Source organism: Apium graveolens, chromosome 4 (assembly GCF_009905375.1).
Source record: "Apium graveolens cultivar Ventura chromosome 4, ASM990537v1, whole genome shotgun sequence".
Taxonomy (NCBI): Eukaryota; Viridiplantae; Streptophyta; class Magnoliopsida; order Apiales; family Apiaceae; genus Apium; species Apium graveolens.
In genome coordinates, this window is record NC_133650.1 from 285,095,644 (window position 1) to 285,107,797 (window position 12,154).

At 36.9% G+C, this 12,154-nt stretch overlaps 1 protein-coding gene across 1 annotated transcript; it reads left to right on the forward strand.

Annotated features, from left to right (window-relative positions):
- The first annotated feature begins 3,572 nt into the window (after nucleotides 1-3,572).
- LOC141719768 (protein FAR1-RELATED SEQUENCE 5-like) lies at nucleotides 3,573-4,145 on the forward strand. The gene has a single exon (XM_074522140.1). It carries the CDS (start codon nucleotides 3,573-3,575, stop codon nucleotides 4,143-4,145), a length of 573 nt encoding a protein of 190 aa, XP_074378241.1.
- The last annotated feature ends 8,009 nt before the right edge of the window (nucleotides 4,146-12,154 follow it).

Genomic DNA, 12,154 nt, shown 5'->3' on the forward strand with positions numbered 1-12,154 from the left:
CTTAATTGTAATGACAGAACTCGGTGGAATGGAACTTCTCTTAACAGGATCAAAGCATGGCACATTTGGGATGCTATGAGATTTAGACTTCCAGAAATACATAGGCACAATCTCGTCTGGCATAGGCTTAGGGTGGATGGATACGCCCATCATCAATGGTTGATATGCCTTGGTCGAATAAATACTCTTCACAGACTAGTCTCATTCGGAATAGACCTGATCCCTCAATGTTATCTCTGTATCAGTGGAATAGAAACCTATGACCACATGTTCAACAAATGTCCGTATAGTTGGTCAATTCTTCCGAAGATTGCTACCAGACTCCATCTTCCTACCCGGGAAACTCCTGTTTGCAGACTATTCATACTTGGGGTGATATCAGCCCACAACCTCACAGAAGCTTGGCTTTCTTGTTTTGCAAATCTCCTATTACCATGTTTAAAGAGAAAGGAATGCTAGACGCCATGATAATAGTGTTTTTGGTCTGGAAAAACTTCTAGATGACATCCTTGTGGATGCCAAGTCTAGAGTTTCTAGTTCAAAATGGTTGAACAAATTACACTACATTAACAATTTTTATATTTGGCTTTCCTAGATTGTATAGTTCTCAACAAATGACCCTCTTTTGCTTTCTATTAGCAATCTGTATTTACAAGATTGTCTATAGATAGTCATCTATGTGGCTTGTCACTAGGGGAAAGCATGGGCCGGTTGGCTCAATTTTCGTGTAAAACCGGAACCGCAACCATGTATCTACGGTTTTTAAAATTTAAGAGCGCAACCGTCGGTTCAGATTTGGTTTCGGTTTCAGTTTAAAAATCTCTGGTTCAGTTAATATCAGTTTGGTTTCGGTTTTCTAACCGATAACATAAAAATGAGAAGAAATCTAAAAAAACCTAATTCAAAACTTTTTGTAAAAAATTAAAATTATATTATGAATTCATTTTTATTCTAGAATAAACGTGCAGTATATTACTCCCTCTGTCCCTCTCATTTGTTTACAATTTCTTTTTTGGGATGTCCCTTCCAATTGTTTACATTTCAAAAAATTTCAAAATAGTAAAGTTTTTATAATATAAAAAGTAATTACATCCACTATTTTCTCCACTATACCCACTTTATACATATCTATACTATACTATAATAACCGGAATGGACTATAATTTGGTTCAACGGTTATCCCCTAATATTGGTTATTAAAATAAATAAATAAATAGTGTCATATATCCGCTAAAATACTAAATTATTAAACCACTACACACATAGTCTACTTATCCTACTAAATTACAACTACACCTTATTCTATTATTAAAATATATATAAATAAAATAGCGTTATATATACGCTAATCAACTAAATTGTTAAATTACTAGATATAGTATACTTATCCTACTAAACTACGACCACATGTTATCCAATAAATTTTTATAAATTTATTATTATTATATATTTATATAAATATTTTAAAATATAATTTGACGGGATAAATAAAAATTTAAAATATTAACGAGAACCCGTGCATCACACGGGATTTAAGCTAGTAATATCAATGAGTCCCACTACTTTATTCACTTTTTTAAATTTATTCTCCTACTTTATCATTTTTCTTAACCCCGTGCTCAACGCAAATGTAAACAAGATGAGAGGGATGTACTAACTGAAATCCATTCTCAAATTTATAACACTAGAAGTGGCGGTAGATAACATTTACAAATTATGCCTAAGTATTAGGACTTCCAGGTGACACCATGTCTTCCAGGTGAGTACCAGTTACAAAAGAACAACCCTTAATCACGATACTAGAAATCAGATAAGAAAGCCTAACTTAAATTTATAAACTCCAGTGACTCGGGTAGTAATTTATTCTCTTAAATATATCAATAGATTTAGTCATTTTAATACATAAATTACATAAAATGTAATATATATATATTATTTATTTATTTAGACTAATAATCAGTTTGGTTCGGTTTTTATCGGTTCGGTTGAAACGTATAACTGGAACCGGAACCCTTAAATCGGTTCAGTTCAGTTTTAAATTTTTCGGTTTCGGTTTCAGATCGGTTTTAATCGGATCGATTTTATCCAATTATTCCCAGTTTTGATTCATTTTTTTGCTCAAGCCTACTTGTCACATAGGTCGGATCAATCCCTGTATATTCTTCTTTTTGTCATATATATAAAGGGTCCTGTTCCCTGAGAATCATGTGTCAGGGAACTGTTAACCAACACATCACTTCCTGGTCGTTGGATGAACAATCCAATAGCGAGGATTTTTAAAAAAAATACATGTTCTGGCGTTTTTTTCCGTGGAAAGTAGGGCTTCCGCGGTTAATATTCGCAGAAGGTATTGGCGTTCCGCACTTTTTTATAGCGGAAGCACTGTACTTGCAGTTTATAACCCTAAAACGATCACACTTTATTTTTTATGCAACTTTTGTCAAATTGAAGAGCAAATTTGGGGGATTTGTTGGTTTTGTTCATCCTTGCTCACTAATTTCCATTTGGTAAGCTAAATTTCTTGCTTTTTTCTTGTTTTAATTATGGATAAGTTGTTTACTAGGTTTGAAGGTAGAAAAGCTTTGAAAAGGAGTGATAAAGTGATTCATAATGTTGTAAATAGTGAAGTTATTGGTGTTAGTGGTAGTTGCTTATGTAATGATAATGTAGATTATGTTAACCTTGTTGATGATTATGATGAAGACATTTTTGTTAGTGAACAAAGAATTGAAAATGAAGATTTGCATGAAAATAGTGAGTTTATGCATGATAGTAGTGAGACATGGGATAAGAGTGTTGGAGAAGAAAATATTGTAATTTCTTTCTTGAGTCAAAATTTCCCTAATTTAGTAATCGCCGAAAATGTAATTAGGGCTTACGCTTTGAAAAATGGGTTTGCAATTAAGATCCAAAATACACAAAGGTACGTGGATAAAACAATATATGCCCATACTTATGTTTGTAATTTAGCGAGAGAAAACCACGATAAAGAACCCGTAGAGGATGAAGAAGTTTTGATAGGAAGTGTCGGTAGTGTGAAGAAGAAAACGCGTAGAGATAAACTTCCTAGAAGTGGATGTAAATTTAGGATTTATGTGATTAATAGGCGAAATACAAGGTACTAGGAGATAACATCGTTGGAGTTAAATCATAATCACGAAGTTGTGTCACCTTCTAAAATGGGTTTGATTAAAAGGGAGCGACATGTAACCGCCACTCAAAATAATTTAATTAAGAGTTTCCATGTTTCGGGTATTGCACCTAGACAACAAATGAATATATTTGGAAAAATGCACGGAGGAGATGAGCAAGTAGGATTTCATGCCCAACACTTGAGAAATGTCGTGCGTGATTTCAGAAAAGATAATTTGGGTGTGAATGATGCTCAAGCAGGATTTGATTTGTTACATCGATTAGAAGAGGAAAATGGAGGATTTTTTTATTCGGACTTTAATTGATGAAGAAGGAAGATTGAAGTACCTTTTATGGGTTGACCCCCGGTCGTTGTTGGCCCACAAAAATTTTGGTGATGTGGTTGCATTCGATACAACATATCGACAAATAGGTATGCTATGCCATTTGTTCCTTTCACCGGGGTGAATCATCACTATCAATCAGTTCTCTTTGGATTTGCACTAATGCGTGATGAATTGAAGACTACATTTGAGTGGGTTTTGGGTACTTGGTTAGAGGCCGTTGAAGGAAAAGCACCTTTGGCTATTATCACCGATCAAGATCAAACCATGGCAGCGGAAATTCAATCTCAACTACCAAATACAACATATTTGTTGTGTTCGTGGCACATTAGTAACATTTTTTTGGAGAAGCTCTCAACCTACTATGAAAAGGAAGAATTTAAAGGTGACTTCAACAATTGCATATATCACTCGTTGACCGAAGAAATTTTTGAGGATAGGTGGAAAGCATTGATCCTGAAATACAAGTTGGATGATAATACATGGTTGCAAAGCTTGTATAATTTGAAGCATAAGTGGATCGATGCTTATACACGTAACATTTTTTTCGCGGGTCAAAAAATAACATCAAGAAGCAAAGGAATGAATGCCTTTTTTGATGCTTATGTAGGGTCTTGCACGGGGTTGAAAGAATTTGTTGAGGGTGCACAAAAAGCTTTAAAAAGATAATTTATGTGTGAGAAAGAAGAGGATTATAATACACGTCACCAAATTCATTGCATGCGAATGAATACCGCCTTGGAGCACCATACCGCTTCCATTTATACCAAAGAGATGTTTAAAAAAATTCAAGACCAATTGGTTGAGGCCGCAAAGTACTTTGTGGAAAAGGATATAGATCGTTCCTTAGAAGATGTGAAGGATACGTACTACAAATGTTATCGACCATTAATGGTTAAGTCTAAGAGAACCACTTATCTTGTTACCTTCAACAAGTTGTCATTCCGGGGTTCTTGCATATGTATAATATTTGAGCATTAGGGCATGCCGTGTCGTCATATTATTGTCGTGTTGACAAAGAGGTGTGTGACCGAATTACCGGAACATTTTATGAAACGGAGGTGGACTAGGGATGCAAATAGAGTTGATGGTGTGTTGCCATATCACATGCCCGGAGATGATGCCTCATCCCATGATTTGACTCCAACGGAAAGATTTAATCACATGACTTTGCTCACTATGGGGTTTAGCCATAGTTTCATGGCATCGAAAGAACGTTATGAGTATGTCGTGAGAGTTATTAATCGAGAGATCAAAATTATTGAAAAAATGCTCGTTCATGGGGTGGAAGGTGTTGGAAGTGAATTTGATACCAAAATTACTCAAGAAAGTGGAGAGAAGTTGCATGAAACTATTCTTGACCCCGTTGTTTCGAAAACCAAAGGGCGTAAAAAAGAGCACCAAATTAAAAGTCCTGTTGAGGAACTTGCAAGGAAAAAAGGAAATACGGACATTGTAACATTGAGGGACATGATGCTAGAAAATGTTTAGTGAAAATGGAAGAGTTGAAAAAGAGTCAAAGTGGCCAATTATAATTCAAATTTTATATAACACTCTCTTATATATTGTTTTGTCGTGCTTTACACTTATATTGATTTTAGTAGTTCTACCTCATTTTGCTAACATGCATTTCTTCTTGTTATATGTAGGTGAAATGACCAATACTTCGGAGGACGAGTCGGTGTCTCACGTTAGCAACACATTCTCGGACTCGGACTCTGAATTCGAGGATTGTATATCACCAACATTTAGCGAGTTGGATGTAATCGCTCGTGAATGGGGCGAGGAACTAGCACGGTTTAACGAAGGACCTCCCCAAGTGGAGGAAGAAGACCCGGAGTTGCACTCTCCCGAAGAAGAGGCATACCGTTCAAGGGTTTGGGCCGAAGCATACCATTGGTTAACCCTTCCTTGCAAGTTTGTAAGAGTGTGGAGCAATGCGCCGCCTTACTTTCTCCCCTCTTTGAACTTGGGTAAGGAGTCCCCCGATGGCCCATGGAGACTATCCGAATGGGATGGCGGTAAAATTATGAAATGTGATAAGATCACGGACATACGTAAGTTGAGGCCTCATGAGGGTGCCACCCGGGACCAAGTACGCATTGATCACGTCAAGGGTTGGGTGTCCCACCTACGTGGTGACGATACAACCGCATGGGCTTAGAGGCGTGCACCATGGTGCAAATTCGCTCTCTACGACGGGTCGAGCACCATTCCTGTCACCATATGGAATGATCACAAGACCCATGTCGAAGTCACTGAAGGTGTGTTACGCGAAGGTTGTGTTGTTATGCTCTATTGGGTTACATGCATTGTGAGGGCCGACGTCCCCCCGTGGTCTCAACGCACTGACTATTGGGCGGCTTCTCTAACTTTTTAGAGATATTTAGTTAGTTAGGGTAGCTCGTACGAGATTTCCCTTTGTTTAAGTATTTTGTTGTATTTTGATGTAATTTTGTCAAACTAGACAAGTTATGCACTTACTTGGATTTGAATTGTGACAATTATGTAATTTCTACTTTGTCATTGATCCATTACTTGAAAACTTATTATGTCGAAACACAACTTTATTTATGTGATATGAAGTGAAATGCACTTTTATTTTGCAATATGTTATGCTTCCATGCATGGGAATTTACATGCAAAGTTGGCAAAATGACCATAAGCTCGTCATTATAGTAAAGTCATGCTTCAAATTTGAAAGTCATAAGTAACGATGTTGTAATCAATAATTTATTCTATAATGCAGTTCATATTTTTGAAATACATCATTATTTTACAGATTTCAAAGAAAAAAAGGGTTAAATTTTTCAAAATCTTTTTGTCCTTTCCGCGGTTATTATTAACCCTTCCGCGCTTATTTTCCGCGGAAAGGACATAAAGTTTTTTTGAAATGTGCCATTTGTAATGGCACATTCCCACATGTTTTACAGGATACCAACAACAATCCAGTGTTATATCAACAGTATAACAACAACAAGCCTGTCAAATTCCAAAAAAAAATCGTCAAAACTAGGCACCCCTCCAAATATGGCCCAAATCGCCAAAAAATTTCAAAACCTAAAAATTTGAAGGTTCTCCAAACCCTTTAAAAATTGCACACAAGTTGAAGGGGGCATTATATACACAAATCAATAAAAAAAGAAACAAAAAATGTAATAAGGGGACGGGAAAGGGACACGGTCGATAAACAACCGATATAAATAAAACAAGTGTCACTTGTAATTAAACCAAATAAAAGGTACGTGATGATGTTTGAATTTAAGGAAACAAGTTCAACTAAACTACGAAGTTCAACTAAACTACACAACTAGACGAATGACTTGACTTCTACTCTTTTCGGCTACCCTCTCCGTCCTTTCCCTCATGCGATATGTTGGTATGGGTTTAGCCATCCCTCTTTGAAGCTCCTTAGCAATCTTATAACGAAATATCTCCACGTCCAAAGTATTCCAATGCACTTTTCTGAGATCATATCCTTGCAAGGTTAGTCCATATACTTGCACACATATACACCGCAATCTGAGTAGTTATCTTGTTTAGGCATTGAATCCCAAACATGAACTAAAGGCTCTTTACTTGGGACATTTCAATTTTTGCCAAGGTACCGAAGCATATTTCCAACAATTCCCACCTGACACACAACAAAAAATAACATCACCTCACGAAAGTAATAAGGAAAGATTTCAAAATTAAAATGTAAGATGTGGTTGAGGAACTATTACCAGGCACTCTTCTTCTTCGGGATGTTTAGAATTGTAGTTCATAGGATAAAGTAAAATCATGCCCCATTCCTTCACAAAAAATATCACGAGAATCCAATGATTCTTATTCACGTTCGCAGGAACAAATATGTAGTCCACTTGGTTAATTGGTGGACCTATCCCACAACTACCCCAAGTAACGAAGAAATGCCTGGCCTTCGAAGAGTACGGATGTGAGTAGTCCACCTTCCTCGCCAACTCCATGAAAAATGGATCCATGAAGTAGTAAGAAGGCATCCTTGGATAAACCCCCGCTGCAACTATGGCTTCCTCATGATCACACACAACCACTGCAAGAAATAGGTTATCACACAATAATTGTAAAATAATACATCCAAAATAAAATAAAAGGAAAAACATAAATGAAAGAAGGTTAAAGATTATACCATGTAAGCATATATGATCCTGTCATCTAGCCATCCTTTGGGTTGCAAAGTCTGCATAACATTTGTGTCCAAGGTCCACATAAGATCGTGTTTAATAGGAGCACTCACGGGGAAACCTCTATATCCCCAATCCCTCTTAATATCCTCCATCCTCTCCCACTTTAGCCTCTTATTTATCTCCCATTTCTCTTCCACAGGGCGACTGACATCCAACTTCTCGGCCCTCAAAGAAGATGACGCTGCAAATACATATGCTTGTGTAGGGGCCTGTGACACCTGTTGAGACGGCTGTGTCATGTCAATGACATCTGCCTATCGACTAGCTCCAACTGTAGGCCCCATCGCCTCAGAAGATAGATCAACATGCTGGAATAATGGAGCCTTATATGTCGGTCCTCTAACATCCTGCATGAATCGACAGTAAGGCTCCCCAAACATAGATGCAATCCTCCCAAACTCCTGTACATACTCAGGGGGGATGTTGGTATCCATAGCCTACAGGCATGCCAACTTCTTCTGTATCTGCAAAGAAATTTGTGACATACAATCATAGGCTACTATAATAGAAGGCCAAATAATATGCGAGGACATGGGAAACAAGTATAAAAAACTTACAAGGTCAAATACCTGAGAGTTGTTAAAAAACTTCCACACACGCATCCATGCAATGTCTGAGTACTACTGCATATAACATGTGTCATCAACTGATTCTGGACGGTCAGCCACTACAACCTCCGGGTTATGACTAAAACGGGTCCATTCACCAATCCCAGCAAATCATATACCCCGCCAGTCAGAGGGATTGAAGGGGATCATAGGCTTCTTATACTCTGTCATGTTAACCGGTGACCGTGGAATACCCTATCTCAACCCGAACTATCTCATCACCCTATCAGAATGCTGATACTCAACAATATCATAACATAGCACTGGAACCCTGGAAAGACCAAAGAAATGAGCCTCCCAGTCCACAACAGATATGTCATGGTCCCCATCCGAATCCTGCTCCGCCTCGTAAAAGTGGGCATATGGCGTCCACGCCACAATATCAGCTGCAACTCCATCAAACTCGCCTCTATAATGTGGCAAACTATGATAAGGCACCAATCTACTATCTCTCCTACCAATCCTTCGTTTCCTCTTAGTCGTAACAACAATCCCACCCCCAGGAGCATCTTCATCCATAGCATCATCACGAACATCATAACCCTGCTCCTTACCTTTCCCTCCCTTTCCCCTACCCCTAACCTCCTTCACATCCGTCCCCTTCTCCCCCTAACCTCCTCTCCCTTCATCTCATTTCCCTTTTTACCCTTCTTTCCCTTAGGCTCATCCCCCACCTCCTCCTCATCAGCAACCACCTCATCAACCGCTATAGCCCAGAACTCAACAACTAGATATGAATCCCTGGTAGGATCGGGAAGAGGTCTCCCAATCAAAAACCGCTCATATGCCCACAACTGCAACAACCATATACAACAATAAATTGTTAGTGTATACTGAAAATATTTAATTGAAGTATGTACATTTATTTCTGGCCAGTTTATTTGAGAATCATTTGAATGTTTACATGTTGTCTAATATTATATATTGTGAACAATCTAGTATCAAATGGGATACAGAATATTAGATTGTTAAATACGGTTATATAATATAATAAGGTTCACAGCACAGGTGGTGTTGGATAATCCACTGGTATGGCTGTAGTATTATTTAGATTAGTTTATATTGACTAATAAATAATGCTAGTATACTTTATGTATATTGAACATGATCAAATTTAGAATTGTTCCCTTAATACTGATTAAGAAGGAGAACTAAGATTCTATGTTATTATTAATGCTTAGGTTCTTAATCCGGAAATAGTAATTGACACGTGTATATTATTTACATGCTTTGATTTATATATGAAATAATTCTTTTGAATTATATCATTATATTTTTGGTGATGGAATTATATACATGGTGGATATTATTTATTGAAGGAATTCATGTCCTGATAATATTCGGGTTAATGATGTCCCCTTGAAAGCTCAAAAAGATTTAATTATGTGAAACCCTGCAGGTGGAATTTTATCTGGCATAATTAAATAAAGGTTGAGTGGATGATCAAGGATAAAAGATATTAATTAAATAAATTATCAGTAATTTATTTAATTAATGGACATATGATATTTTAAACATGGGGAATTTAATAAGCAAATAATATTGGAACCGAATTAATTAAATTACGGTATTAGGAAAGGTAGTGCAAATATTAATTCTTTAGTGGATTGAATTAATATTTAATTACATTGGGCTAGGCTCAAGATGTAATTAGAAGGCTCAACCTAAATATCCATGGTCCCTATTGTAGCCTATATATATTCTTATTCTCTTCTTGCTTGGCAAGTATGTGAAAACATATTATAGCCACCAAGGAGCAAGAAGAGAGGATAACTTGAGAAGACGAAGGCCACACTTCGCTCAAGGGAATTTGGAAATACAAGAGAAGAGCGTGGAATCAACCATTAACAAGGTAATCCTCTTTTCATAATCTTTATCGTAAAACGTAGTAACACCCTAAGTCCGTGGTTCCCAATAATTGGTATCAGAGCCTGGTAATGGGTTCTACGTTTTATGATATAATGTCCATGTCATAATTATATATGCGTGTATATAGTGTTTTGCTTGTATTGGTTTTGATGCAGGTTGTTAATCCACTATTATGGCCATGTATATTTTAATTATGTGTTTGGATCCCACGTGGTTTAATCGTGGTTAATTTTTGTTTTGGTTTCCACGTGGTTTAATCGTGGTTGTAATTTACACGAGGGTTGATCGTGTTAGAATAGATTTTATAAAATTAGTTTTGTATTAGATCTATTTTTTTTGTAATTGTTCCGGGTATTTTGTAATAGTTATGTCCGATCGGAAATCAATTCCGGTAGTTTTTTGTTCCGCTGTGCGATTACAAGGGGCTGCTGTTGATGTTTGGATCGAACAAAATCAAAACAAAACTCACAGAAAAGAAACAGGCGCGCGCGCTGCGGCCGCTGCGGCAGCTGGGGCTGCTGGGGCCGCTGCGGCAGCTGGGACTGCTGGGGCTGCTGGGGGCGTCGGGGCGCGCTTGGGGCAGATTTTTTTTGAGAGCTGGATTTTTTTTCAAGGGCCATAATAGTGGAAAATTTATTTTAATTTTTTCCATTAAATTTTAATTATTGTTTTAATTTATTGATTATGTGTGTCGTTAATTATGTGTGTAATTCTTTTAAAATTGCATGTTTAACTTAACAAGGACGACATGGACATAAATTTTATTTATTGCTTTAATTAAATGTTATATGTTGCTAAAATTATGTGTGTATTTTGAATGCATGATTAGACATAATTATAACAACATAGGGCCCCATTTAATTTTAAAATTCCTCAATTTTAATAAAAAAAATTCTAAGTGGGAGAGGGAATTAATATGAAATTAAATCCCATGGTCTCCATTATTGGTTGTAGGTAATTTAACATAAAGACGAATATAAATTATATATACGTCACCCATCGTGGCATGTAATTTATGGTGTCTAGAATGTTATAGAAATTACTAGAACAAACTTCTTAAATTAATAAATTTTGAAAGGAATAAATACGGATTTTCTTTATTTCTGATTTGGGGCGATTTTGTCAAAAACGGGTTCATCGAACTTGTAAGGCTGTGGGTTTTAAGCGAGACCGATGTGACTCCTCCACTACCTGGAAATCAAACCATTGATGAATATTGAATTGAAGTATTCTATTCAAGGCAAAATTACGAATATTGGAAGGTATACACGCCACCCATCGTGGCGTACCAAGTTCCATAGATTTCGAATAATTTAAGATTTGATGATGGTATACACTTAGCTATGAAAAATAATATAGTCCACCCCAACGTGGCATATTGTTTAGTAATAGGACCGAAGTAACATTTAAACAAAATTAGGTGGTATACATGTCACACATCGTGGCGTACCAGAAGCTTATGGTGTTTAGATGTTAGTGCATTAAATTTTAATAATTTAGATCTTAATAATTAATGCACCCTTATTTATGTGATGTTTTTATGCATGATTCTCAGGATAAAATGGGCTTTAATCCACTATTCACCATACTTAAGGATAACAAACTTACCGGACCTAACTATATTGAATGGAAACGAAATTTAGACATTGTGTTGACTGCTGAGGAGTACAAGTTTTGCACTTATGAACCCAAGCCTGAACAGCCTACTGCTGATGCTCCTGAAGATGAGAAAGAGTATTATAAACGGTAGATTAAGGCTGATGAGATGTCGCGATGTTACATTCTGGCAGCAATGTCGGGTGTTTTGCAGCATCAGCATCAGTCTATGGCCACTGCTTCAGATATGCTCTTTAATCTCAAGGAACTTTTTGGAGATCAGAATAGGGATGCTAGGCAAGTAGCCATGAAGGCTTTAATGAACACTCAAATGGCTGAAGGCACACCTGTAAGGGATCATGTTCTCAAGATGATGTCGCATCTGAATGAGATAGAG